General features: G+C 46.3%; 1 protein-coding gene across 1 annotated transcript in view; it reads right to left on the reverse strand.

Annotated features, from left to right (window-relative positions):
• ULK1 (unc-51 like autophagy activating kinase 1) overlaps nt 1-26,402 on the reverse strand; it is a 115,157-nt gene that overhangs the window by 83,272 nt on the left and 5,483 nt on the right. The window contains exons 4-5 of the mRNA XM_083476420.1: nt 5,206-5,238; nt 3,261-3,297 (exon numbers count right to left, since the gene is read on the reverse strand). Of these exons, the coding sequence (XP_083332546.1) occupies nt 3,261-3,297; nt 5,206-5,238 (70 nt within the window). The remainder of the gene's footprint in view (nt 1-3,260; nt 3,298-5,205; nt 5,239-26,402) is intronic.

Genomic DNA, 26,402 nt, shown 5'->3' on the forward strand with positions numbered 1-26,402 from the left:
GGAGATAGGTCCATTTCTTGTTTGGGGTAACTGGGACAGCTAGTTTTTGGAGGCGTTTTATAGGAACTATCTCCCTGGTATCAGAGATGGAGGGAGCCTTGCAGATGAGCTAGTGCAACTCCCCACAAAATGGAGGAGAAAGGGCTGCAGCTCAGTGGTGGGACAACTGCTTTGAAAGCAGAAGGTCCCCGGTTCTCTCCCTAGCATCTCCAGGTAGGACTGGAAACCTGTCATCATGAGGACCATACTGAGTTAGATGAGCCCGTGGTCTGACTTGGTACAAGGTGGCTTCCTACGCATGAAGGTTCTCCATGCAGGTGGGGTTGGGAAGCGCTGTTTCTCAGCAGGAGAGCACCTGCTTTGCATGTAGAAGGTCTCAGGCTGACCAGTAGAAGGTAGCTTCCTAAGTTGCTGCACAGGAAATGCAGAGGAGCCCCGACATTTGGCTGCCTGCACTCCTCTTGAGGACTTCCAACAAGGAAGAGGCCACCAGCCCTCTGAGTAAAGGTTATATCAGGGGTTGCCAACCTGGTCCCTACTGCCCACTAGTGGGTGTTTCAGGATTCTAGGTGGGCGGTAGGGGGCTCTATGGCACAAGATGAATCCTCCTTCCATCAAGCACTGGTGGGCGGGAAGGAAATCTTACCATCAAGAAAGATGCATTAGTGGGCAATAGGTATAAAAAGGTTGACTACCCCTGGGTTATATCATCGTACTGCCCATAACATGAAGCTTTGCTGCAGAGGAAGCAGATGTGGACAGGGCCTCCTGGATGGTGTGGGAGAACTCAATGATGTGGCTTTGTTTTGCTAGTTCCTGGGAATCGCAAGCAGGTAGAGTGCTATTGCCCCAAAGGTCTTGCCTGCAGGTTTCCCAAAGGGATCTTGTTGACCACTGTGAGAACAGGATGCTGGACTAGATGGGCCTTTGACGTGATCCAGCACAGCTCTTCTTAAATGTTCTTTTAAAGGTAAAGGTAAAGGGACCCCTGACCGTTAGGTCCAGTCACAGACGACTCTGGCGTTGCAGTGCTCATCTCACTTTATTGGCCAAGGGAGCCGGTGTACAGTCCCGGTTATGTGGCTAGCATGACTAATCCGCTTCTGGCGAACCAGAGCAGCGCACGGAAACACCATTTACCTTTCCACTGGAGCGGTACCTATTTATCTACTTGTGCTGCACGCTTTCGAACTGCTAGGTTGGCAGGAGCAGGGACCGAGCAACGGGAGCTCACCTCGTCGCAGGGATTCGAACCGCCAACCTTCTGATTGGCAAGCCCTAGGCTCTGTGGCTTAACCCACAGTGCCACCCGTGTCCCTCAAAATGTTCTTTAACTGGATATTAATTCTGTATTTGTTCAATGTTATTATACGTCACTTTGCGGGCTTATTTTAGGGTCAAACAGCAGGGGTTCATGTAACTTACTGCGACTTTTAGCTAATACTAGAGGTTTTTTAAAAAATAAAAATAAAAGAGGAATATTTGTTGCAAGGAGGGGAAAAAACCCCTAGAGTCCTATCTCCTTCCCCCCAAATTGGGTAGGGGAAGAGGTATTAAAACTGGGTTTTGTTTTGGGGTTTTCCAAGGTTAAAACATGAGATTAAAGGGCAAGATGTGGTTGTTGAGCAGACAAACATTTCCTAATTTCTTTCATTCAATGAGCCTGGATTGCTAAACCTTGCTTCAGGCAAATCATTTGCAGTATTTAAAAACAAACAACCAAATCAGCAAAAGGAGGGGGGCGGGACTTAATTGCAATGGTCTTGTAAACAGAAAACCAACTGTTGAAAAGTAGTCCAAACAAAACCAGTCATTACTGACCTAGATTATATACAGCCGGTAAAAGAGGGCTCAGGGCTTGGAGATTATCAATGAGGAAGTAATGTCCAAAGGAGCAGAGATGACAGGCTGCAAACTAGTCATTAGCATAAGTAGTGTTACTCCAGACTTTGCTTTCACAATAGAAGACAACAAATGCTGCACTTTTCAGGGTCCATGTCAGACTTTAGTGGACCTCCTTTGTAAGCAAAAGCCATAGCTCAGAGTCAGAACATCTGCCTTGCATGCAGAAGTTTCAATCTCTGACAACTTCAGATAAACTTGCAAGAGAACCGTCTGAAATCCTGGAAAGTGGCCACCAGTCCGTGGAGACAACCTGGAGCTAGACGGACCAACAACAACTCCTTAGATGTCAGCTTCCTATGTCCCCCCACCAAGTCACCCACCCACTCCTCCTAAACACATTCACCATTGCATACAGTTGTGTGTTTGGGTGGGAGGGTGGGGGGCACCACTAGGTTTTGATTTGTGGTGGGTTGTCATCAGGTTAAAGATGTCCAAGCAGGACCACCTCCTCCCTTGAGGTCATTGTTAGTGACAGGCTGGGCTTCTAATTATACTGAACCACAGCATACCCGAAGCAAAGTCCTAATAGTACACACGGTCCCAAGAGTGGTCAGAAAGTGCAAATGGTCAAATACCAGTCCAGGTCCAACACAATGAGCAAGGTCCAAAGTCAAGATCTGCAAGGTCAGGTCCCTGCTTCTGCAGAATCTCCACGGTATCTGGGGTCAGTCCTAAGTCACAGTCCAGTGACGTTGCCAAAGCATGGTCCATCAATGGAGAAAGTTGGGCAAATATTTGGTCTCAACCTTCAGGGCCTCTGAGTACTTCATAACATTACATGCCTCCACATGAAAGCCATAGAAAAGTACTTCTGGCATGTGGATGGGATCATGGAGTCATAGAATTGCACAGTTGGAAGGGACCCTAAGGCTCATCAAGCCCCCTGCAATGTAGGAATCACAGGTAAATAATCCCTGACAGACGGCCATCCAACCTCTGTTTTAAAACACCCAATGAAGGAGCGTTCAGCAGCTTCCAAGTTGTTGTTATCATTGAGCCTACCGCTTGAGTCAGCACAGTTGCATGGAACTTCTCCATATACCAGGCAAAGTGGTAGGAGGAGCTTATCTTGCCACGCCCCTCGTGAGGGGGCAGGGCAAGGTCCAAGCCAACCTTGGCACATCACAGCAACACTTCCAAATTCCCTAAACCCCTAGAAGAGCTGAAAGCTGATCAGAACTCCCCCAAAACAGGGACAACAGCACAAAAACCCTAAGCACAAGTTTTGCAGAATAAAAAAACAAACAAACAGTGAGCCACTTACATATTCCAGGCGCCACATTGGAGCGGCAAACATTTCAACATGCTATTTAGGTTCTGCCAAAAAGAGAAGAGACATCAGGGATGATACTTACTGTGCAAGTAATCTGCCAGGTCTCCACCATTGCAGTACTAGATCAGGGAAAGGAGATAAAGAGAAGTCTGTAAGCAAGAGTTTAGTTAAAAATTCTGTCTCACCAAGGCTCTACAATAAAGCACAGAAACAATCCTCTAGTTGTTTCCTGCCTCCAGCGGCAATTCACAGAACTCTGGCCACTTCATAAACGAAGGAGACTGGCCTTTTCTAATTGCAAAATGCCAGAGCTTAGGATCTGGTAAGTGCAGTGTAGATTTGTTTCCTTCATTTATTCATCTTACAAGTATTGATTCTTGAAATGCGGGAGACATTCGGGCAGGGGTAATCAGCCAGTGCCCTCCAGATCTTGTTGGGCTCCAAATCCCACCAGCTCTAGCCAGCATAAGCAATGGTCAGAGATAGAGGGAGTTTGGGGTCTCAGGTTAGGGCTTTCTGGACACATGTGAGTGTGGATCACTGTTTCCACTCGATCCCTTCCCCCAGCCCACCCTCTGCTTCTGGGGCCTGAACAGAAAGTCTGCATGCCTATGCATTCACAGAGATTGGGGTGGACCCAGCAGGCACCACCACAATCCCTCTCTCCCTACCTTCGAGTAAAAAGCCTCCTTCTACTGCAAATATATTATCCCAAGTTCTGCCGCACTGACATAGTCCAGCTAATATGAGCCAATCCTGTTCCTTCTCCAATGTTGCTTTCAAGAGGATGTCCATGGCTAATTTAGTGACCCTTGAGACCAAAACAGCAGAAGCCTTCCAACAAGAGCCAAGCATTTCATTTTAGAAGGTCTATGCTGGCACCAAGATAGTAACCCAGGCAGTGGCGTAGTGTGGGGGGTGCAGGGGGGGGGGCCCGGCCGCACCGGGCGCAACATCGGGGGGGGGTGCGCGCTCGCACCTCTCTGCCCCTACCTGGCTCACTCACTCTCTCTCACTGCAGTGCTGGCTGTGCGAATCCGATCCGAGCCGCTGGGTCGCCGCCCACTGTGGAGGGGGTGGGTGCCAGGCGTGCGGTGCGGAGAGAGAGCGAGGGGCTATCTGGGGGAGGGATAGTGCAGCGGCCGCCCAGCACAGCGCTGAGCGCGGGAGAGAACCACACCAGCCCAGGCAGCAGCAAGAAGAAGCAGCGGCGGCAGGTTCGGGGTTAGGGGGCGCAAATTACTTGCCTTGCCCCGGGTTAGGGGGCGCAAATTACTTGCCTTGCCCCAGGTGCTGACAACCCACGCTACGCCGCTGAACCCAGGCAATAGGTTGGCTTCCTGTTCTCCCTTCCCAAATAGTGGTTTTTAATACAATAGCCTTGCAGGCAACATGATGATTTTTTAATGTGAGTGCATCCTTTTTTCTGAATTAAAACCAGAGGCATATTTTACTCTTACACTTAAAATATAGGTCATTGACTAATTATTTACATACAGGCATGGGAAACTGTGACTCTTCATGTATTATTGTACTCCCAAGATGCTTGGACAACTCAGGACACTGTATGGACATCTGAGATGACATAGATCACTTTGAGAATTTTTTACTTACAGAACCATACCCTACAGAGTATCACGCTGGTCACCAAAAAATAGTAATATTTCCCTTCTTTGCTCTTGCACTCTGGAGTGCTCTCCATCAGTTGCTTCTGACATCTTGTTGCAAACAGTCATGGCTTCCCCCAAAGAATCCTGGGGACCATAGTTTGTTGAGGGTGCTGTGAGTTGTTCGGAGACCCCTATACCCCTCGCAGACAGAGCTAAAATTCCCAGAATGGTTTTGCACTCAATCCCATTTCCCAGGGGACTCTCTGAGCAGAACATGATTCACTTGGCAACTCTCAGCACCCAGGATTCCTTGGACGAAGTCGTTATAGTTTAAAGTGGAATGCTGATGTCTAGTGTCTAGTGCAGATGAGACCTAAGAATAACCTTCACCTTTGATAAGAGTTCAGAATTACTCACCTCCATAACCAAGTAAACAGAGTTGGCCATTTCCTAAAAGAAAAGAAAGGGGATGGGGGAGAATCAGTTATTATTATTTTTTAAAAAAAGGTTTGGATCCAGTCAACAAAGCAGAATACACTGTGGGTGCCAGAGAATTTAATGCAGAGTTTACCAAGGCGTTCAATTCTACATGCCTTTCCCTTTTAATAAATCTAAATCATTTAGGCCCCCTTCCATATTCCTTGGAGGCTCCTGGGTACTCCTAGCTGCACATTTAACAAACACACTTGCTCGAGTGCAGTATCAAAAGCCTTTGCCGTTTCCAATTTAACACAGCCTTCTGAGGCTTCATAACTACAATTCCTGTAAAAGTAACGTGTGCGCTGGAAACTGAGGGTGGGAGATTTTTAAGAAATAAACCATGGATTATTGGGAGAGACAGAAAAACCAAACCACTAGGACTAGAAACTGGAAAACTTCTAAACCTCCACATTATTATTTTTTTGCAGGGGGGGCGCAATTCAGTTACAATTTATAAAAGTGAATCTATAACAGGACTAGTTTAGTAGTTGCTTTCAACGAAAAATAAACACACATGAATTTTGCACCTTACACAAGGCTGACCCCTAATATTCGGGAGAGACGGGGCCTGTGCCCCACCCCCAGATGTTGTCGAACTCCCATCACCCCTTGCCAGCACCTCCAATGGTCAGAGGCGATGGGAGCCAGAGGCCAGAAACATCTAGATCGCCAACAATTCCCTGTTCCTATGGTATATATAAGCATGTGTCAATAACCATCTTTTAGCAGAAAAAAACTCACAGGGTTGTTATAATTGTAGGAAGGGGGAGGGAAGCAGGTTGGAGAGACCTTAGACCCCCATCCTGAATTCTCTGGAGGGGTAGCGCTATTTCCTGTTAAAATTTTGCAAGGTGTGTGTCCGTGTGTGCTGTCTTTCCTTTTACCAATTCTCATTCTGCTTCATTTTTACTCTTTTTTTTTAAAGTTACTTAGTCTGCATTTGGGCAGAAAAAAACATAATAGAAAATTGCATTTAGGCTTAAGCGCCTATCACATTATGCCTTAACTAACTGCAGGTAGCTTGCAGGTGATTGCTCAATATTTATTGATAGAGTGGCCGTCATCACAGAGCAGGAATTGTGTATATCCCTGAAATATCACATTCGACACCGACCAGCTAAAGTCACACTGTCAGCATGCAGTCAAAGTACTATGCAAATGTGGAAGCCAACTGCTTTGCATACAACGGATTCTGACACAAATCCAAAATTGCATGCCGTTAAGTTCTATGGCTCCTTATATCTTCCCCCAAGTTGCCAGGGCATCTCTCAGGAAGTGAATGTTGCATAAAGATTAACACAGTTCTTTTATGGACCATTAAATATAATAAGAACCTCAGGTGATGGAGGCGGATAATGGACTACTTGCCAGCTAGCAGCCAGAGACCCTCCACCAGCCATTAGCCAAGCTGTTGTGATTGCACAGAAAGTTCAAGCAACCGGGATGCTGAAGGAGAAATGTGGGTTATGGGATATTGGCAATCACTGTAGTTCTGTTTGGTTGTGGCAAGGGAACCCGAGATGGGGCTAAAGTGCAGAAGGATGGGTGAGTCAGACAAATCTGAATTGCATTTACTAACTGAAAATTAATCAGCCAGGGTGTCTACTGCACAGAATTAGAAGAGGCTTTCTCCTCTATTCTTCTAGAAAACATTGTGGGTGAGGGGTAGAAAGAAACAGGAGGAAGATGAGCTGATAATCAGGTGAATAAATGGTTTGTTGGCCAGCTTAGCTGTTGCAGCTGCTGTTTCATAGGGAAGGAGACTAGGAAAGGAATTTGCGTGTATCCAAAACATCCATACAGTTTGGGGTTTTGTTTTTCCTCTGACAAATGGACCGTGGCTTGCCCTACTCACCCCCACCACGCCAACTTCCCAGCAACCCCCCACCCCAGTCATTAAAAAAAAAGAAAGACAGAATCAAGGTTCTAAAACTACTGTAACCCTGTTTCGATGAGGAGGCAGAAAGTGGGTTAGTAACGTCACTGTTTTTAACCACTCATTGCTGAGCACAGAGCTTCTGCCGCAAACACACACAATCAGTTTTCTCCCAATTTCTGAAGATAATATTCTATGAATCTAGACAAAGCAGGGCAAATGTGCTTTCTCAGCAGGGGTCATTGCCAAATCCTACTTTATTTTATTTTATGCATGAAAATCTCCACTCTCTGCGAAAGAGGCTTTATATGTTTTTCCTGCCTCTTCTGCAGAGATTGGGAGAAGTTTGCAAAAATAATAATAAGTCTTCCTTTCTCCCAAAAGCACAGCTAGCGCCAGGGTTCTTTGGGAGACAACAGTGGCAATGGTCAGGTATTTAAAGCAAAAACCCTTGAGCCGATAGAACTGTCTGTAGCGGCTGAAAAGTATCAGTTTCACCTATCTAAGTACAGTGGTGCCTCGCAAGATGAAATTAATCCGTTCTGCGAGTTTCTTCGTCTTGCGGATTTTTTCATCTTGCGAAGCACGGATGCACCCTGGTACTGTATTATAATGGGATAGCGGGCAAAGCACAAAGCGGGTCGCTCCCCAGCAGGAGGAGTTTCCCCAGCCTGGAGGATCTGTTGCCGGGAAGAGGCAAAGACACCCTCTCCCACCTCCCCACAAAAACAGCCCCCCTTCCTCTGTCCCCAAGCCTTGCCGGAGGCAAGTGCTCCAGAGGCTTCGCATTGCTTTCGCTGAAGCCGCCTGAAGCCCCCGGAGCGCAGTGGGAACTCCCACTGCACTCTGGAGGCTTCAGGCAGCTATCCGCAAGCCTTCGGAGCACAGCAGGAGTTCCCGCTGCACTCCGAAGGCTTGCGGATAGCCGCCTGAAACCTGGAGAGCAAGAGGGGTCGTTGCACACCAATCCCTCTTGCTCTCCAGGCTTCGCTTTGCTGGAGAGGCGCTTCACAGTTTTCCCTCTCTGCGCCGTGCCCCTTCAGCGAAGCGGGAGGAGAAATGGAAGGGACTCCGCTTCTCCTGCCACTTCGCTGAAGGGGCACTGAGCAGAGAGGGGGAGAATTTTTTTTTCTGTTCTTCCCCGTCCTATAGAGCGAAAAATACGGTATCTGGCTGGCCTCTGTGAGAACAGGATGCTGGACTAGATAGGCCTTTGGCCTAATCCAGCAGGGCTCTTCTTATGAGACCATCGGAAGCTGCCTTATGAACAGGTAAGGTAAAAGTAAAGGACCCCTGGACGGTTAAGTCCAGTCAAAGGTGACTATGGGGTTGCAGCGCTCATCTCGCTTTTCAGGCTGAGGGAGCTGGTGTTTGTCCACAAACAGCTTTCCGGGTCATGACTAAACCGCTTCTGGCGCAATGGGACACCGTGACAAGTGCCTGAGCGCACAGAAACGCCATTTACCTTCCCGCCACAGCGGTACCTATTTATCTACTTGCGCTGGTGTGCTTTCGAACTGCTAGGTTGGCAGAAGCTGGGACAGAGCAACGGGAGCTTACGCCATCGCAGGGATTTGAACCGCTGACCTTCCGATCAGCAAGCCCAAGAGGCTCAGTGGCTGTGACCAGGACAGACTATTCACCCATCTAACCCAGTATTCAATTGGAAATAACTCTCTTTGCTCTTGGGACAGAGCTCTTTCCCCATCACCAATACTTTAGACAGTGAGTAAGCCTGTGGTGACCAATCTGGCTGCTAGGCAGGTGCTTAGCTGCTGAGCTATGACTGCTATGATAAGAAAAGGTGGTCCAACCTGTTTTTCTTTTTCTCCCCCCCCCCTCCAACACCAAAGCAACATTTCCTGTCTGGGCTCCCTATAACAAGATGATTGTTGCCATCCTGATTCCTGACTGCTCGTTCAGGCCTTCTGCTACCCACGTAAATAGGATGGGTGGAGGGGGTGGGAAAAATGTACTGAAGCCAAACAGGAACCAGGTTTTTCAACACCTGTGGCTATAGAATGGATCTAGGACAACCACTGACTCTACCAACAAATGGGGAGAGGGGTGGGATTCAAATGGCAGCATGGGTTGACGCCACTGAAGTAGGAACATACAAAGCTGCCTTATGTGGAGTCAAGCCATGGGTCCATCTACTTCAGTACTGTCTACACTGACTGGCAGGATTTCAGAGAGGGTTCTTGCTAGGCACTACTTCGGAAATGCTAGGGATTGGGCTTACAGCCACTGCAAGGCAGACACCATTATTTATTGAGAACTGGTATAAACACAGTTGCTGGAGGAGACTCTTGAGAGTCCCATGGACTGCAAGAAGATCAAACCTATCCTTTCTGAAGGAAATCAGCCCTGAGTGCTCACTGGAAGGACAGATCCTGCAGCTGAGGCTCCAATACTTTGGCCACCTCATGAGAAGAGAAGACTCCCTGGAAAAGACCCTGATGTTGGGAAAGATGGAGGGCACAAGGAGAAGGGGACGATGGAGGATGAGATGGTTGGACAGTGTTCTCGAAGCTACCAGCATGAGTTTGACCAAACTGCGGGAGGTAGTGGAAGACAGGAGTGCCTGGTGTGCTCTGGTCCTGGGGGTCACGAAGAGTCGAACACGACTAAACAACAACAACAACATCTTGTCTGTGTTTCCCCAGCCACTCTGGGATGCTTACAGCATATATAAAACATAGTGAAAGCACAAACAGAGTTCAGGGTACGTGGGCAAGGTGAGAGGTTCATAACCAGGAGTGCCTGGCATGCTCTGGTCCATGGAGTCATGAAGAGTTGAACATGACTGAACGACTAAACAACAACAACAAATAAACACAGTGGCTAAGAGATGGGCTGGAGAAAATCAGGAAGAACCCAGTATCTTGGCTCTACCACAAACTCATTGGGTGGGCTTAAGCAAACCAGTCTTTCAGCCTCTGTTCACAACCCTACTGCAATGTGTGGGATAATAATCCTGATATCCCATAAAGGAGAGCAGCTAGGAATTCCAACTCGGTAATGTATACAAAGCGCTTTTTGAACACACTTGACAGCACTGCCCATGTGGTGCTCTCCAAATGTCATCGTAAAACAACTCTCATCATTCCTGACCGCTGGATGGGAATTGGAAGATCAACGCTATCTGGAGATCACCAAGCTGGCTACCCCTGCCCTAATACTGTAAACCATGCATGGCCAAACTTGGCCCTCCAGCTGTTTTGGAACTACACCTCCCATCAACCCTAGCTAACAGGACCAGTGGTCAGGAATGCTGGGAACTGTAGTCCCAAAACATCTGGAGGGCCAAGTTTGGCCATGCATGCTGTAAACCAAGAAAAGCAGTTGTCACAGAAGTTGGGTGTTGGATACCACGTTGGGTTTCTTAAGCTTGCCTTTCCAACGCCACCCAATGAAATAAGGCATATTAAATCAGCCTGTTTGATCAACTCAGCATAAGCTTAGAAATAATACCGGAAGCGAAGAGCAGATACTTCTGTTGCTTTAATTTCAACACTTCCTGTTTACTGATGTCATGGCAGGCCCCAAAGCTTGGAAAACCATGACCTCCTATGTGACAGCGAAGGCGGAATGCTTTTTCTCAGACGCTGCCTCCTGCCTGTAATTTTCTTTATAAATAATCATATTTAAAAATTAACATTTCGTACTAAATAATGTGCTACCCAATTAATTGGAAAGGCCTTTTGATTTGCAGGAAGTTAGCCTCACTGAACACACTGCAATTAACAGGGAGGTATACAACCATAATAAACAATACTGTAATTGAAATATAGTTTTTAGCACAGGTTGTTGTTGATGACACTTAAATCTGTTGGGCTCCAATCTCCAGCTGTGTCCCAAAGTGAGAGGCAAACAGATTTTCATGTTTCGTTTCTTTTCCTTTTTCGAAGGAATCAGATAGGCAAAGGGACAGACTGAACCATGCCCAACGCCCTGGGGTGCTGCTGCCAGTCAGAACGGACAATATTGGGGCTAGACTGAAATAGTCAACTGGCATAATAAGGCAGCTTCCCTACTTTAATTTATTTATTAAGATTTTAAATAATGAAGAAAACACAACTGTGGCATATTTGACAAGCTTGCTGCACAAGATGGCACGTGCCTGTTTTGTTGGAAACAAACCACCGGCCGTGCGAAGGCACAAGCCAACTTCTTAGGCCATATTCCCTTGCCCATGAAAATGCAGCTATGGTGTGTCTCTCCGCAACACCTGCAGCAAAAACGGCGTCAGCATCTCACAGCAACAGAGACAGACCAAGGTGGATTTGCAAAGGTCTTCCTTTCTTGGGAGTTATAAGACGCTTTGCTAATTGGATCCCAGGAGGCATTAAATTCAGCTCCCCTCACTATTTATGCGTGATATTTAACGTCTGGTCGATCAAGGGATTGCCAGCTCCGATGACCTAATTCTGCCTGTTGTCCTGATGCTAACTCGCCTGCCGCTCTGTCTAGGGAACCAAAAAAACTGTTCCGAAGCAGAGGTGACTGCTTTCTGTGTCTGTGTGCTTTCGTTTCATCCGCTTGGCTTTTGCAAACACAGCGTTTGTTCGGGGATCACAGGGAAATACAAACAAACGGCTGCTGCTATTTTTAAAACCATAAGCGGTTCTAGTAAAAGCAAAGGGGGGAAAAAGAAACAGGGATATTTAACCTTCAGTAGACCACACAATGAAGGCTCTTTGCACAATTATGAAGCCTGGAAGCAGGTCAAAATTAATCTTATGAGAGGAGGAGAAAGAAAAATATTTTTAGAGCAGCGGCAGAATGACCTTGCCTGCTTTGCAAGACCTAGATTAGGCTCACAAGACATTCTGCATTCCGTGGATTAGCTTTACATCGAGCCAAATAAGGTACAAAGGCGCCATATTACACCAGACTGAAAAGAACCCAATATTCCAAGATATGGAATATCTAGCTGTTTGCATGAAAGGTGTCCAGGATTTCTCAGCTAATCTAATCTATACCTGCCACACACAAGGACTGCAGCAAGATTGGAGTGCCTGGGAAAGGAGAAAGGACAGGGCAGAGAAACACAGGCTGTGTTTGAACATCAGTTTAAACGAGGGGAACCAATTTTCCATCTGAGAGCCAAATAAATTCCCTTGGGAGGGGTCTTCCAGGGGGCCACATCCCAGAGATGGGCAGAGTAAAGGCAAAAGTGGGTGGCACAATGGGTAGCCTACCTTTGCACAGTAGGCTACATTCCAGCCATGCAAAAATAAGTTGGGTTTCCATGTGCACAGAGAAAATTAGACAGACAGATATCCATTCAGGAAAGAAAAGGCATTCACCATTCCAAGACACATTTCAAGCAGACAAAAAGCGCTTGAGGACAACATGGAGCTGGACCAGTGAGCAGAACAGTTTGGGAAGTGGTTCCCAAATATTCTCTCCCCATTTGAAAATTGCTGGTGCTCTTAGTGGACCAATGTATTTTTCCACAGGTTACAGCAACTGCAATAGACACTGCATGGTTTTCAGTCATGCATCTCTATGGCTTCTTTCATTTCTTTCATTTTATTTTACTGCATTACAATCCGCACTCCATACAGTTGAAATACAATTAGAAATCAATATGAACGGTTAACGTGGCCATGCTAAATAAAGTTCGCAGACCACTGGTGGTCCATGGACCACGGTTTGGGACGCCCTGGCACAGGGAAAGCCCCCAGGGGCCAGTCTGGTTGCGGGGCCACATTTGTCCCCTGGACCCGATGTTCCCCACCCCTGGCTTAAACTATAGGGCAGCACAGAGATTGCAAACCTGCGGCACTACAGATGCGGTCAGAACTAAAATTCCCCATCATCCCTGACCATTTGCCATTGCCAACTCAAGTTTATACGCACAAACACAAACAGTGAATTCATGGGCAACACAAAAGTCACAGGTGAGCAAGCCTCTTTCACTGTTGTGATTTGCTTCCACTGTTACAGAAGCGACCAAAGTCTGCGGGGGGGGGGGCAGGGCATCTGTCCGGTTTTCCTGAGGACAGTCTCCTGTTTCTAAGAGTCTTCTGCTTGGAAGGTCTGTCCAGTCCAAGTCCAATTTAAAGGGGGGGAACCCTAGGAAGGGACAGCAGGTGGGGGTTGTAAAAAGCAAAGTGAGCAGGCACACAAGACACACTACGGCTAACTATACAGTGAAATTTAATGCATTTCTGTTTAAAACATAGCAATTTTGCTTTTCCTCTTCTACACTGAAATCACCATATACTGATATTGTGCAACCTGGTACCCCCATTTGTACTTCTTCTCTTGAGTGTCCAATGCTTACGTGGTCATCCTATAATATCTGAAGCACTGAACAACGACTAGCATAACAAGCTTGCAAAACCAGAGTTTGCAAGTTTGCACGTAACAGCAAATCCATATTTTCCGGCGAAAAGCATAAGAAACTCATTAAGGAAGCAAGCATCTGAGGCTGAAGGCCAGGAATATGTGAGGACTGGGTTTATTTACGCAAATGCCAAACCATGATTTTCATGTTAGATGTGAACCAACCAAAAGTTGCATGACCATAGCATAGAGGGGTGAGGAAATACTATTCAGACACAACGAAAGCAGGAGTTACCGTAAATGCTATTAAAGACACCGAGAGACTGACTGCACATGAGTTCACGGCTCTCTCAATAAGGGTGAACTCTTCCCCCCCCCCACTTTTCTTCTTTTTTTTATTCCCAGCCCAGAAACCTTACACCATGGGCAAATGTCATCCCTCAAAACCCCACGCAGACCAGCTTTGGGCAGAGAGAGAAAGAGAGAGACAAGAAGCAAGTCATAAAATAGCTTCTGAAGTGGGTACTTTCATAATGGAGATGTTGACAGGGCCTGGAGAAAACAGCCGTGTGAACAACACACGAGTAACTGGAGATGATCCACCGTTGCATTCAGAGAAGCACAACCACATGCCAGTCTCCAATTACTCTTGGGAAACAGCCACGAAGCCACCTTACTAAGAGCTCTGAGTAATGCTGCCCTCGGCTCCAGAAGGAAGTTTTAGAGGATGGTAAATAGCCCATGTCACCACCCCCTTCTCCAATGTACCATCAGGTGACGAGGAGAGAAATATGAGGCCTGCTAAGGCAAACATGACAAATCCACAACCCTGACTAAGAGCACAATCACCATTTTGAAAATGACAAAATGGACACACCCTCCAAAATCATCACGTCACGTTGCCCTCGTGAGATAATTTAGATTTTAGAAGGATGTGCTCACTCAATGAGACTTTAGCTGATGTTAAATTCTTCCCTCGCTCAACGTTTTGACATTCATTTTCAATGTATTTTAAAACATTTTTTAAAGACGGGGTGGAATAAGGCATTGCACTTCAGACTATAGGGTAATCACATTAAAAAAACCCCCACAGAATTGATTTAATAATCCCATAAGTTTTGCTTATGCTATTTGTTTCCTCAAAGGATTCAAACTCGCTTACATGGTTCTTCCCATACACACGATTTATCTTTACAACAAAGCTGTGAGGGAGGTTAGGTAGAGTGAATATTTGAGTATGGCTCTCCCAACTCATTCATGAGAACGCATAGTGCTCTCCTTTGCAGGAACACAAACCCACCAACATCCTCTCCCCGCAAGGAGAAAACCAGCAAACAAGGACAAGCCTGGGCTCAAACCACCCGCTCCTTGGTGAGCTAAAAGTGGCCCTCCAGATGTTGCTGGACTCTTACTCCAAGCATTCTTGATCATTGGCCATTCTGGCTGGGGCTGATGGGAGCTGGAGTCCAACACCATCTGGCAGAGCCAAAGTTTGCCCATTCATGGCACAAGAAAAACATTTTTAAAAACTGCCCTCCCACTTGAAGTCTTAAAATGGTGACATATCCATTCTGCCACCTGGTGAATAAAGGAAGCCTAAGACTGCATCAAACAAACCTCTCTTAGACTATGGCGTGGTTCAATGTAAACAGTAAGCCAAAAATCTGGATTACTGGGACCACAAGAACATGCTAGCTCACAAAGAGAGGGAGGAGTTAAACCAACTTTCTTCCTTCTCCAACCTTTAAGCTCAGATTGTGGTCAAGAAAGAAAAAGCTTTAACTGTTTGGGTAACACCCTAAGCCGAAACAGAGTTTACCTGCTGCACCACACCAACCTAAAAAAACCAGGGGGGAGCAAAGCAGCCAGCAATCTCATCTCCAAGAGCCAGCACATTCGCGCATTAGTGCTAAGCCACGGTTTTATGTTGTGTGTGAAAGCAGCCACTATTAGGAGTTCATCAAAATCACCGCTGCTTTGCAGAAGCAGTGTAAGTCATGGGTAGGCAAGCTAAGGCCCGGGGGCCAGATCTGGCCCAATCGCCTTCTAAATCCGGCCCGCGGACGTTCCAGGAATCAGTGTGTTTTTATGTAAAATGCATCTTTTATGTAAAATGCATCTCTGGGTTATTTGTGGGGCCTGCCTTGTGTTTTTACATCAGTAGAATGTGTGTTTTTATTTAAAATACATCTCTGGATTATTTGTAAAGGTAAAGGTAAAAAGGGACCCCTGACCATTAGGTCCAGTCGTGACCGACTCAGGGGTTGCGCGCTCATCTCGCTCTATAAGCCGAGGGAGCCAGCGTTCGTCCGCAGACAGCTTCCGGGTCATGTGGCCAACATGACTAAGCCGCTTCTGGCGAACCAGAGCAGCACACGGAAACGCCGTTTACCTTCCCACCAGAGCGGTCCCTATTTATCTATTTGCACATGACGTGCTTTCGAACTGCTAGGTTGGCAGGAGCAGGGACCGAGCAACGGGAGCTCACCCCGTCATGGGGATTTGAACCGCCGACCTTCTGATCGGCAAGTCCTAGGCTCTGTGGTTTAACCCACAGCGCCACCCGCGTCCTGGGTTATTTGTAGGACATAGGAATTCATTCATTTATTATTTTTTCAAAATATAGTCCAGCCCCCCACAAGGTCTGAGGGACAGTGGACCAGCCCCCTGCTGAAAAAGTTTGCTGACCCCTGAGTGTAAGTTGTTCTCCCCACCCCAATTCAGTTAAGTAAACCAAGTCTGAACTCTTTCTAGATCTAGTGTGGAACCTTAAGCAGCTCGCCAAAAATTTGAGGCGGAGGTCTTTCCAAGCCCTACCTGTAGATACTTGGGAACTAAGAAGGGACCCTTCTGGATGCCATGCACATGTTCCGCAACAGAGTTACAGCCCTTCCTGTAAACAGTGCATTGCACAGGAAACCCAAATTGCTTCCTCCCTCCTTTTTACAGACTGACAAAACAGTTCTCTTTTCTTTATAGCAGGAGAAACCCAGCCAGCTTTTAAAAGCATGTCTCAATGAAAAAAGCTGGTTGGGTTGTTGGGGCGGGTGCACAGAGACCAGGTACAGTGGTACCTCGGGTTACATACACTTCAGGTTACATACATTTCAGGTTACAGAAACCGCTAACCCAGAAACAGTGCTTCAGGTTAAGAACTTTGCTTCAGGATGAGTACAGAAATTGTGCTCCAGTGGCACGGCGGCAGCAGGAGGCCCCATGAGCTAAAATGGTGCTGCAGGTTAAGAACAGTTTCAGGTTAAGTACGGACCTCTGGAACGAATTAAGTACTTAACCCGAGGTACCACTGTATACGGTACATGGCTTTCAGGGACTACATCAGACCACCACAGTTCGCTAGCCCTATTGGAAGACAACCTTGCATCAACAGTGTTTGAAATGGTTTAGACCAAAGTTAGTTACAGTTTCTACTGAGAAGTCACGTCCCACTGAATTAAGTGGGAGCCTGAGCCCTGGAAATTATGCTTACAATGGCAGCCTTAGGAAAACAGGAAGCTGCCTTATACAGAGTCGCATCCATGGTCCATCTATCTCAGTACTGCCTGCCATGGCTGGCAGCTGCTTTTCAAGGTTTCTCCCAGCCCTATCTGGCGACGGCAGAGATTGGATCGGGTCAGCAACCTTTTTCAGCCGTGGGACGGTCCACCGTCCCTCAGACCTTGTGGTGGGCCAGACTATTTTTTTGGGGGGGGGGGAGAACGAATTCCAATGCCCCACAAATAACCCAGAGATGCATTTTAAATAAAAGCACACATTCTACTCATGTAAAAACACCAGGCAGGACCCACAAATAACCCAGAGACGCATTTTAAATAAAAGGACACATTCTACTCATGTAAAAACACGCTGAGTCCTGGACCATTCACGGGCCAGATTTAGAAGGTGATTGGGCTGCATCCGGCCCCTGGGCCTTAGGTTGATCTAAGACGTTCCTAGTTCAAAGCAGGTGCTCTACTGCCGAGTTACAGCCTTTTACCTTCAACATTTCTCTTTCCCGCCTTGCCCTTGATGCAGGTTTGCAGCACAAACTCATTCACAGCAAGCTTGAAAACAGTTTCTAAAAATACTCGATTCCACCCTCATCGGGGTCAATCTCACTAGGTCTTCTGCGCACTGCTGGCCCCATTAGCACTACTCAATAATACATAGCTACAAACTAACTGGGACACGGTAGATTTCCAAAGCTTTTGAAACACCATTAAAGATCATGTAGAAGACTTGTTACAGTGGATCCTCGTGTTACGTACAGTGGTACCTCGGGTTAAGTACTTAATTTGTTCTGGAGGTCCGTTCTTAACCTGAAACTGTTCTTAACCTGAAGACCACTTTAGCTAATGGGGCCTCCTGCTGCTGTCACGCCGCCGGAGCACGATTTCTGTTCTCATCCTGAAGCAAAGTTCTTAACCCGAGGTACTATTTCTGGGTTAGCGGAGTCTGTAACCTGAAGCGTATGTAACCCGAGGTACCACTGTACGTCCTCCTTGAGAACGCTTTGGGTTATGAGCTCTGCTAACCCGGAAGTAGATGCCCCTTGTTATGAACTTTGCCCTGGGATGCAAGTGGAAGACGAGCAGCAGCAGCAGGAGGCGCCATTAGCGAAAGCGTGCCTCATGTTAAAGCCAAAACCGGCGGTACCACTGTAATAGGAAACAAGACACGGGTGGGCTGGCTCTTGTATCTCATCCCCTTAACACAACTTTAACATGCCCCAGCGAAGTGGGAGAACACCTGTTTCTCATGCAGAAGGTCCCAGATTCCATCTGCCGCCATCCCTAAGCAGGGCTGGGAGATTGAGGAAAGCAAAAAGCCGGTTAAAAAGATCTGAAATATTTTTTTTGAAGCTAGGATTTATTTTATTCTGGGCTTGTCTTATTTGATGTTTTAATGTGCTGTAAACAGCTTTGAGAATTGTTCTTTAAAATGTAAAGTGGTATAGATATTATTATTATTATTATTATTATTATTATTATTATTATTATTATTTCTTTCCATTGGGGGGAACAGAAACCTAGACATTCCATTGTGGTGACCATAACCTTGGTTTAAGGTACCATTTAGCTGTTAGCTGAGTTTCTAACACTGGCAACCAGCTATCCTAGAGTCGCTTGCTTAAAATCTCTGATGTCAAGGGACTGTTTGGATGCTCAGGGCTCAATCCACACTCTGCCTCTCTCATGCCTAGAAAGCAGGCATAGGCAAACTCGGCCCTCCAGATCTTTTGGGACTACAACTCCCATAATCCCTAGCTAACAGGTCCAGTGGTCAGGGATGATGGGAGTTGTAGTCCCAAAACATATGGAGGGCCGAGTTTGCCTATGCCTGCCCTAGTGGTTCTCCCCTTGCCCAGCATCTTTCCCAAGGAAACCCCACCATTGAAGCTCTAAACGGGAGCAAATTTCAATCTGGAGAAAACCAGAATTGTCATTTGCTCTGATTGAGCACTAAAGAGCAGTTTTCCCCTGGGTAGAGCAGCAGACCAGAAGAAGTGTGGACAAGCCCTCAAGCTGCCGAAGGTAATGGCCATGGAATGTTGACAAACAGAACTGCAACTGTGAGGAAAGGGAAAGGTCAACTTAAAACGAGAGAGCCACTTTGCAAATGTCCTCAAGGACAAAAAAGGGATGAATACTTCTGATGGGAAAGAAAGCAAGAAACTGTAGAAAGGGTCTTGTAAGTTAATGAACTGAGGTAGACATGGAAGTTACAGAATTTACAGTGTAGAAGCAGGCAGGTCATTAGGGAAAGAGTTCCTTTGAGATCTTGCGATAGCATTGCTCTCTGGTTTCAAGATTATTTCAATCTCTGGCTGCGGTAAAGTTGTTGCTGTCATTTGTGGTGAGCGGACAGCTAGTTCATGCCATCCTGGTTTCAACACTATTTAGATTTTGTAAACTCTCACGAAATTCAAACATAGCTTCCTGCTATGAAATCATTCACTCCTCTCAGGTAGCAACATGTGCCACTCGAGATGCTGTTGGACAACAAACTCCCATCAGCCCCAACCAGCATGGCCGTGGACAAGGGATGATGATGATGGGAATTGCAGTTTGGCAACATCTGACAAGGGTTCCCCATCCCTGCTCTAAGAAATCCTTTAAAAGGAGTGCTCACTCACATGCGCAGATTGTGCTCAGAGTATTGCAGCCTTGCAAATAAGCCCACAAAAGTTACTAGCCTGATAGTGAACCATATCCGTTCAACAACAGCCTGCTCTGCTTTTTACACTGGGTACACTCACCCACATGTTAATTCCTTATTGCCTATGGCTACCAAGCCTGTGCTTAAATACAAGTTTGGATTAATAATACCTTTGACATGTAAGGGCACTTTATCGCTGCAAATCAGGCAAATGCATTTGCATAAAAGCTTGCCAATTATTAAATTGTATTTACTGCACATAATATGGACACCTGGGCAGCACAGGGTTAACAGGAGTGGGCAAAGCACATGACACACCCCCTTCTCCCTCCGCCCACAAGTCAAGCTGCAGGTCTAGTTCTGCAATTTTTACAAAGCTGTGTGGACAGGTGGAATGGGGAGGGGCACACCCTGTGCATGGAAAAGTTGCTGGGTTTTGACCCTCACTTCTTTAGATAGGGCTGGGAAAGACTCCCACCCCTGAGAGCATGAACTGCTTCTATGCAGGCCAGGATTGGGCAACATGTACCCATTCAGAAGGGACACGGGTGGCGCTGTGGGTTAAACCACAGAGCCTAGGGCTTGCCGATCAAAAGGTCATCGGTTTGAATCCCCGCGACGGGGTGACCTCCCGTTGCTCGGTCCCTGCTCCTGCCCACCTAGCAGTTTGAAAGCACGTCAAAGTGCAAGTAGATAAATAGGTACCGCTTCGGCAGGAAGGTAAACGGCGTTTCCGTGCACTGCTCTGGTTTGCCAGAAGCGGCTTAGTCATGCTGGCGACATGACCCGAAAGCTGTATGCCGGCTCCCTCGGCCAATAAAGCGAGATGAGCGCCGCAACCCCAGAGTCGGTCACGACTGGACCTAATGGTCAGGGGTCCCTTTACCTTTACCCATTCAGAAGCTGTTGGACTCCCATCATCCCTGGGCATTGGCCATTCTGGCTGGGCCAGACTACAGAAGCCTATAGCTTCTCCATCTTTGGCAGATGATAAAGAGCTAGATGGACCAATGGCCTGAGTCTGACTTGCATAAGACAGAGAGAAACTACAACACAGTGGAAGAACGCATACAAAACTTTTGTTGTTGTTGATGTTCCTGGGAATGGAAGAGGAAGCAACTTCTTGCGGCACAGAACAGCAACATTTCAACAGAATGGCAGACTGGGTATTGCATCTTCCGATGTTCTATTACCAAATTAAATCTAGTATTATGTCAGTTCATGGCTTGTTTAAAAAATAAATAAATCATACGAACAAATAAAAAACTCCCCGTTTAGAAATTAAATGCAAGGCAAGTAGTGGCTGTGTGGTGGTCTACAGCATAGGTCCTCAGCGAGTGGCCATTCCAGGTGGGTTGCAGCCAAGTTATTGCCACCATATGGCTCTCTAGCTAAGGCTTACTGAACCAAAGGAGCAGCATATGCCATTACTGGGCTGAGAAGCATTCTTCCGATGAGACACTCCTTTTGTCTATTTCCATGAGCGCTGCAACTTGGCAGGGAAAAGGCACGAGCCCTTTTCAATAGGATACATATTTCTAATTAATCATATGCCCCTCTTTCCTATAGCTAGGCTTGTAGGGAGGGGGCTCTCTCTGGAGCAGGGGCATTCTGTTCACTTTTGAGTCTATGTCTATCGTTTTCCAGGCTTCTCCTTAAATGGAATTTTGCAGAGGGGACTGGCATGCGGAAATTTCAGCTGCGGTGGGTTAGTTAGGATTAGCTTGGTTGCCCACCAGGGCAGCAATGAGGGTCCTGGGATTAGCGATGGCAGTGAGAGCGCTCAGAGGGAGCAGGAATTCCACATCAGGATCACCTCACTTCTTTTAACCTGAAACAGGTTTGGGTCAACTCACGGGTCTCTCTCCCCATGACGCAAGCTGGAAGTCAAGGGTGGTCTTGAGACTGGTCTACAAGCATGGGAGGTTAAGAAGTACACCCCTGAACCTATGGAGATAACTGCTGACTGATATGAGGTAGATCTGCAAGGCTGACTTCCTAATGGACAACAGCAAAACTACTTTCCCCACTTAAGCTGGGGAAGAAAGCTAACCGGGTTAGCTTGGCTGGTGTGTAAAAGGACTGCAAGCTCAGCTCCATTTGGACACTGAAAACAAATTCCAAGGATCAGAATGTGCTGAGATGTACCCCAGTCTAATTCTATTGGTTAAGGTCATAAACACAACAAGCCTGAAGGCTTGCACACACCAGTCTACAGTCACTGTGGTTTCATCAACCATTTCCTTTGTGTGGTGGGGGGCAGGGAGAGTTACAGAGAGATTCCCAATAAAGCCAGAAACAGAAAGATTTGGAGGGGGAGGGAGGGAAGAAACCACAAAACAGGTAGCAGCATCAGCCCTCCAAAAGAAGCTATGATGTTTACAGCTTCCAGGGTGGCAGCTGTGTTGTATCTGCTGCAGCAGATTAAAAGCATTCAGCACCACAGAAAAAGCAAAATATTTTAAGGTGGTATCTGCTTATCCAGTTGGGAGGTGGGAGAGTTTAGGCGACAATCAATCTTAAAAGATTGGGAGCGGGGGAGTCGCACCAAATTGTACTTAAAAGGATCTCGTTAACAGCAAAGTGTATGCAACAGCTTTCAAAGGCAAAACAATAAGACCTGCAAGGGGTTCTCTTTTGCATTTGAACAAAGAAAAAGGTAAACAAGGAGCTTGCCACTTAAAAAAACCAAACAGCTTTCTGAACCAGCTGAATTACTACCATCCCGGCATCTCTGTGGGAGAACAAGATTTGGGGGCACTGAATGTCAGGGATCATGGGAGCTGTGGACTGACAACATCTGTCCCGACACACAGTGTCCATCCCTGGCCTACGGTTTACAACTGGTTCACTTTCGATTTAAGTACCAGGGCTGACACTGCTGCAGCTACTATGCACATACAAGCAGACACAAACAAGCCCACAAACTAGCCTGAATTTCAGTCCTGCGAGGGCGCTCAAAACATCTCCAATTTATATACTGCCTCTTAAAATACCAAGGCTGTGTACAATAACACAATTCAAGACAAAAGAATCCCAAATATGATAAACCCCAATCTAATAAAAAAAGAACGTATCACAAATATAGCAGCCTCGAATCACTCCACTGGTATCTGAGGCCAAGGGAAAGCTTGAGTACATAGATATGCTTTTAAAAGCTGATGGAAGCTCACCCTGGCAGATGCCTAGCTCAGGCCACAGACCGGGGGCCACCACGGAAAGGGCCCTTCAAACTGCCATAAGATGAACCTCTGCAGACCACAGCCTAACAGGTTTATTTATCATTTTCTCCGTAAGAGCTCTGTGTATCAGAGACAGATTTAATGCTGCAATTCAAACCTCACCAAATATAATGCAACTTACTTTCAAGTTCAACGTGCATGGGACTGCAGCTTTATGTTTAAAAATCACAACGCAGCAACAAAACAATAAAAGCACAAGGGTCGTACGAAATGTGAGGCGAGTAGGCCCACTGAGATTAATAGACTTGACTACCTAAGTTATTTTGCAATACTATGCATTTCAAAAGCGGTGCTCTAGAGAAGACTACATCACAGGAAACTATAAGAGAAATCGAAAGGGATAATTCCATCAGCTTCCTGAGATATAGTTCCCGGAATTCCAAACAACAAGGAAGCCAAGAACCATTAAAGTGATTTACGTTTTGTCACATAGACACACCCAGGCAGATGCTTTATGATGCAGAACGGAGACCCGGTGACACATTTAGCACCCTGGCAGATCTGGCTTCAGGAAAGGAATTAGGATTCCCTCAAACTGGTTTGTCCTCACTGGGCAATGGCTGCAAGGCAGTCTTGGCCAAGAGGCAACCCACAAAAGCCATTTGATAGCTCACCAGCAGCAGCTCTTGAAAGACCCCAGTAGGAAGCAACAGCAGAAAGGTCCCATTCAGATGCTAAAACACAACTGATGCAGGCTTTGTGTGGTTTGTGGGAGTGCTCACATGTTGTGTGTTGTGTGTGTGTCAGAAAGAGGCCCAGCAGGGCCTCAGGCTCAAGGCAAGGGTGGGGGTGGGGGTGTACACAGCCCACTTAATCCTGTTCTGGATTATTATGGAATTCAAACACTTGTTAATTTTTTAGACTCTGCACCCTTCAGGGTAGTCCCTTTCACTTTAATTCTGTACAGAGCCATGCACATTGATCGTGCTATATAAACGTTGAAAATGTTTTTTAAAGCCTTTGTGAGGTTTCACCACAATATCAAAAATATTACTCTTAATATTTATTACTTGCTTTACTTATTTTTTAAAAAAATGGCTCGAAGCAACTCACAAACCGAAACACTGAAACCAACTACAATAAACACAACCCATAAAAGCCTTTTTTAAAATAAACAAACAAACAATTTCATTTCCACAAATAAAATGCAGGTCTGGCAGATCTCGCCCAGCCAAAACAGGTCACAAAGACCCTTCAAAATCCTCTTCATAAATATGAAAGCAAAATTCATGGGTTCTAAATCTTTCTCTTTCTGGTTTTGTTGACCAGGCAGCCCTGCAAATAGAGCAGAGATGGGGAACTACTTGCTCAAGGGTCCAACATGGCCTTTCCAGGCCTTCTGCCTCACCTCTGTCGCTTTCTCCAAGGCCTCACCTGCTCCCAAGACCACCCTACCCATGGTCACTCATGTGCTCTGGCTTAGCTGGGACATATACTGGAATTCTGATAATGCCTTTTGTTTGACTGCATGTAGAATGAAGAGACCTCTGGCTTTTCCATTACTGAAATACAGCCCGGTGTGCAAAGGCGAGAGCTATATCCATCCTTTCACCTACTTTTTGCCTCTGGCCCTGGTATGTTTGTCCATAATAAGGCCCTTCACCCCTCCCCAAAAGGTTTTGCACCCCTGAAATAAAGGACTGTCCTCTATAAAGTATGATACACAGCAAAGCTATACTTTGAAACTCCCTGCCTAGTGAAATCAAACAGGCACCTTCACGGTATTCTTCTCAGCACCTGCTAAGAACATTTTTGTTCGGACGTGACTCTGAAGACATGTGGAACGTCAACGTGTATTTTAGTCTGGCTTTTAGCTTTCTGTTGATTTTAATTATTATTTTTTGAACTAAAAATGGTGGATTTAAACTGTTTTTGACTGATCATTTTCTTGCTCTGCTCTTTTTGCAAGCCAGCTTTGAGGTTTTGTTGCAATCAAGCAGCTTGGAAAACTTGTGAAACAAACAAACAAACAAATACTTATTGCATTCTGAAGTAATATTCGTTACCACGTTCAGCTGGTGTGCTGTAAGACCAGAGTCTTGAATTACATAACAACACCTGCTACGTGAAAGGCCCTCCAAAACTGTGGCTTCCAAGGAATCCAAGCCCAAGTGCCACTGAGACCCACCCCAAAATGAAAACCGAGAATCTCATGATGTTGCAGATCCATGCATCTTGTGATTTGACATTCATGCACACAGATGCACACAGAGAAATATGACCGCCACCTCATCTAGTAAAACAACATAGTTGGTGTGGAAAGATACTAGCTAAGCAGGACTCAGTGGGGTAAAAATAAAAAAAATCCTTCCAGTAGCACCTTAAAGACCAACCAAGTTAGTTCTTGGTATGAGCTTTCGTGTGCTTGCACACTTCTTCAGATACACTGAAACAGAAGTTGCCAGATCCTTCTATATAGTGAGAAGGTGGGGAGGGGTGTTACTCAGAAGGGTGGTGGGAATGGGAGATAGGCAGATAGCTGAGATGAGCCTGTTGACGACTCTTAACGACTGCAATAGGTCTTACAGGAAAAGGCAAGGGGTGAGAAGGTGAAAAATGGCTTAGTCATGTATAATGAGATAAGAATAAGAGTTGTCAACAGGTTCATCTCAGCTATCTGCCAATCTCCCATTCCCACCACCCTTCTGAGTAATACCCCTCCCCACCTTCTCACTATATAGAAGGATCTGGCAACTTCTGTTTCAGTGTATCTGAAGAAGTGTGCATGCACACGAAAGCTCATACCAAGAACTAACTTAGTTGGTCTTTAAGGTGCTACTGGAAGGAATTTTTTTATTTTGACTATGGCAGACCAACACGGCTACCTATCTGTCAGTGGGGTAAGATACAGAAACTGCTGTCCACCTCCAAGGTCCTTGAACCAAGTCTACAGACTTGGGCTTAGCTCCTGCCAACAAAAGCACGAGTCTTGGCTGTGCCGCTCCAGAGTTCGCATGATGGAATGCTCCTTCATGCCAGTTAAGATACAGGATATCCCCAAAACTAGAGAACTAACATGGCAGGGAGAAAAATAAGCTGGGCTGGAACCATCCCTGACATGCTCATTTTCTACATGCAAGGATTAACTGTTGGTGCGAAAGAACCAACGTGTCCGTTCCTTCCAGAGACACATGTTTATTAACTCATAGCTCTACTCACAGAGTAGGCCCACTGAAATCAACAAACATGACTAACTGTAGTTCATTAATTTCAGTGGTTCTGGTCTGAGTAAAATTTAACTGAACACCACCCAATGGGGCTCAATTAAGATTCAGATTAAATGCTGGAGGCACTAGTCAGGTTCTCCCCTGGAGGCAGATTTTGGCAGCATCCCACATCAGGTGTAGATAACTCACAAATAGCCAAACTGATGCATCACACAAGGTACTGTTTCTGGAAAACACCCTGAGTGGATGGGTGGGGTATAAGGAATAAATTATCATCATCATCATCATCTCCAGGTAGGGCTGAGAGAGACTTCACCTGAAACCCTAGAGTAGGCTTCCTCAACCTCGGCCCTCCTACGAGGCTTAGGACCCTCGTACCTGCAGGACCACCTCTCC

This window comes from Podarcis liolepis (genome assembly GCF_965112155.1).
Source record: "Podarcis liolepis genome assembly, chromosome: 15".
Taxonomy (NCBI): Eukaryota; Metazoa; Chordata; class Lepidosauria; order Squamata; family Lacertidae; genus Podarcis; species Podarcis liolepis.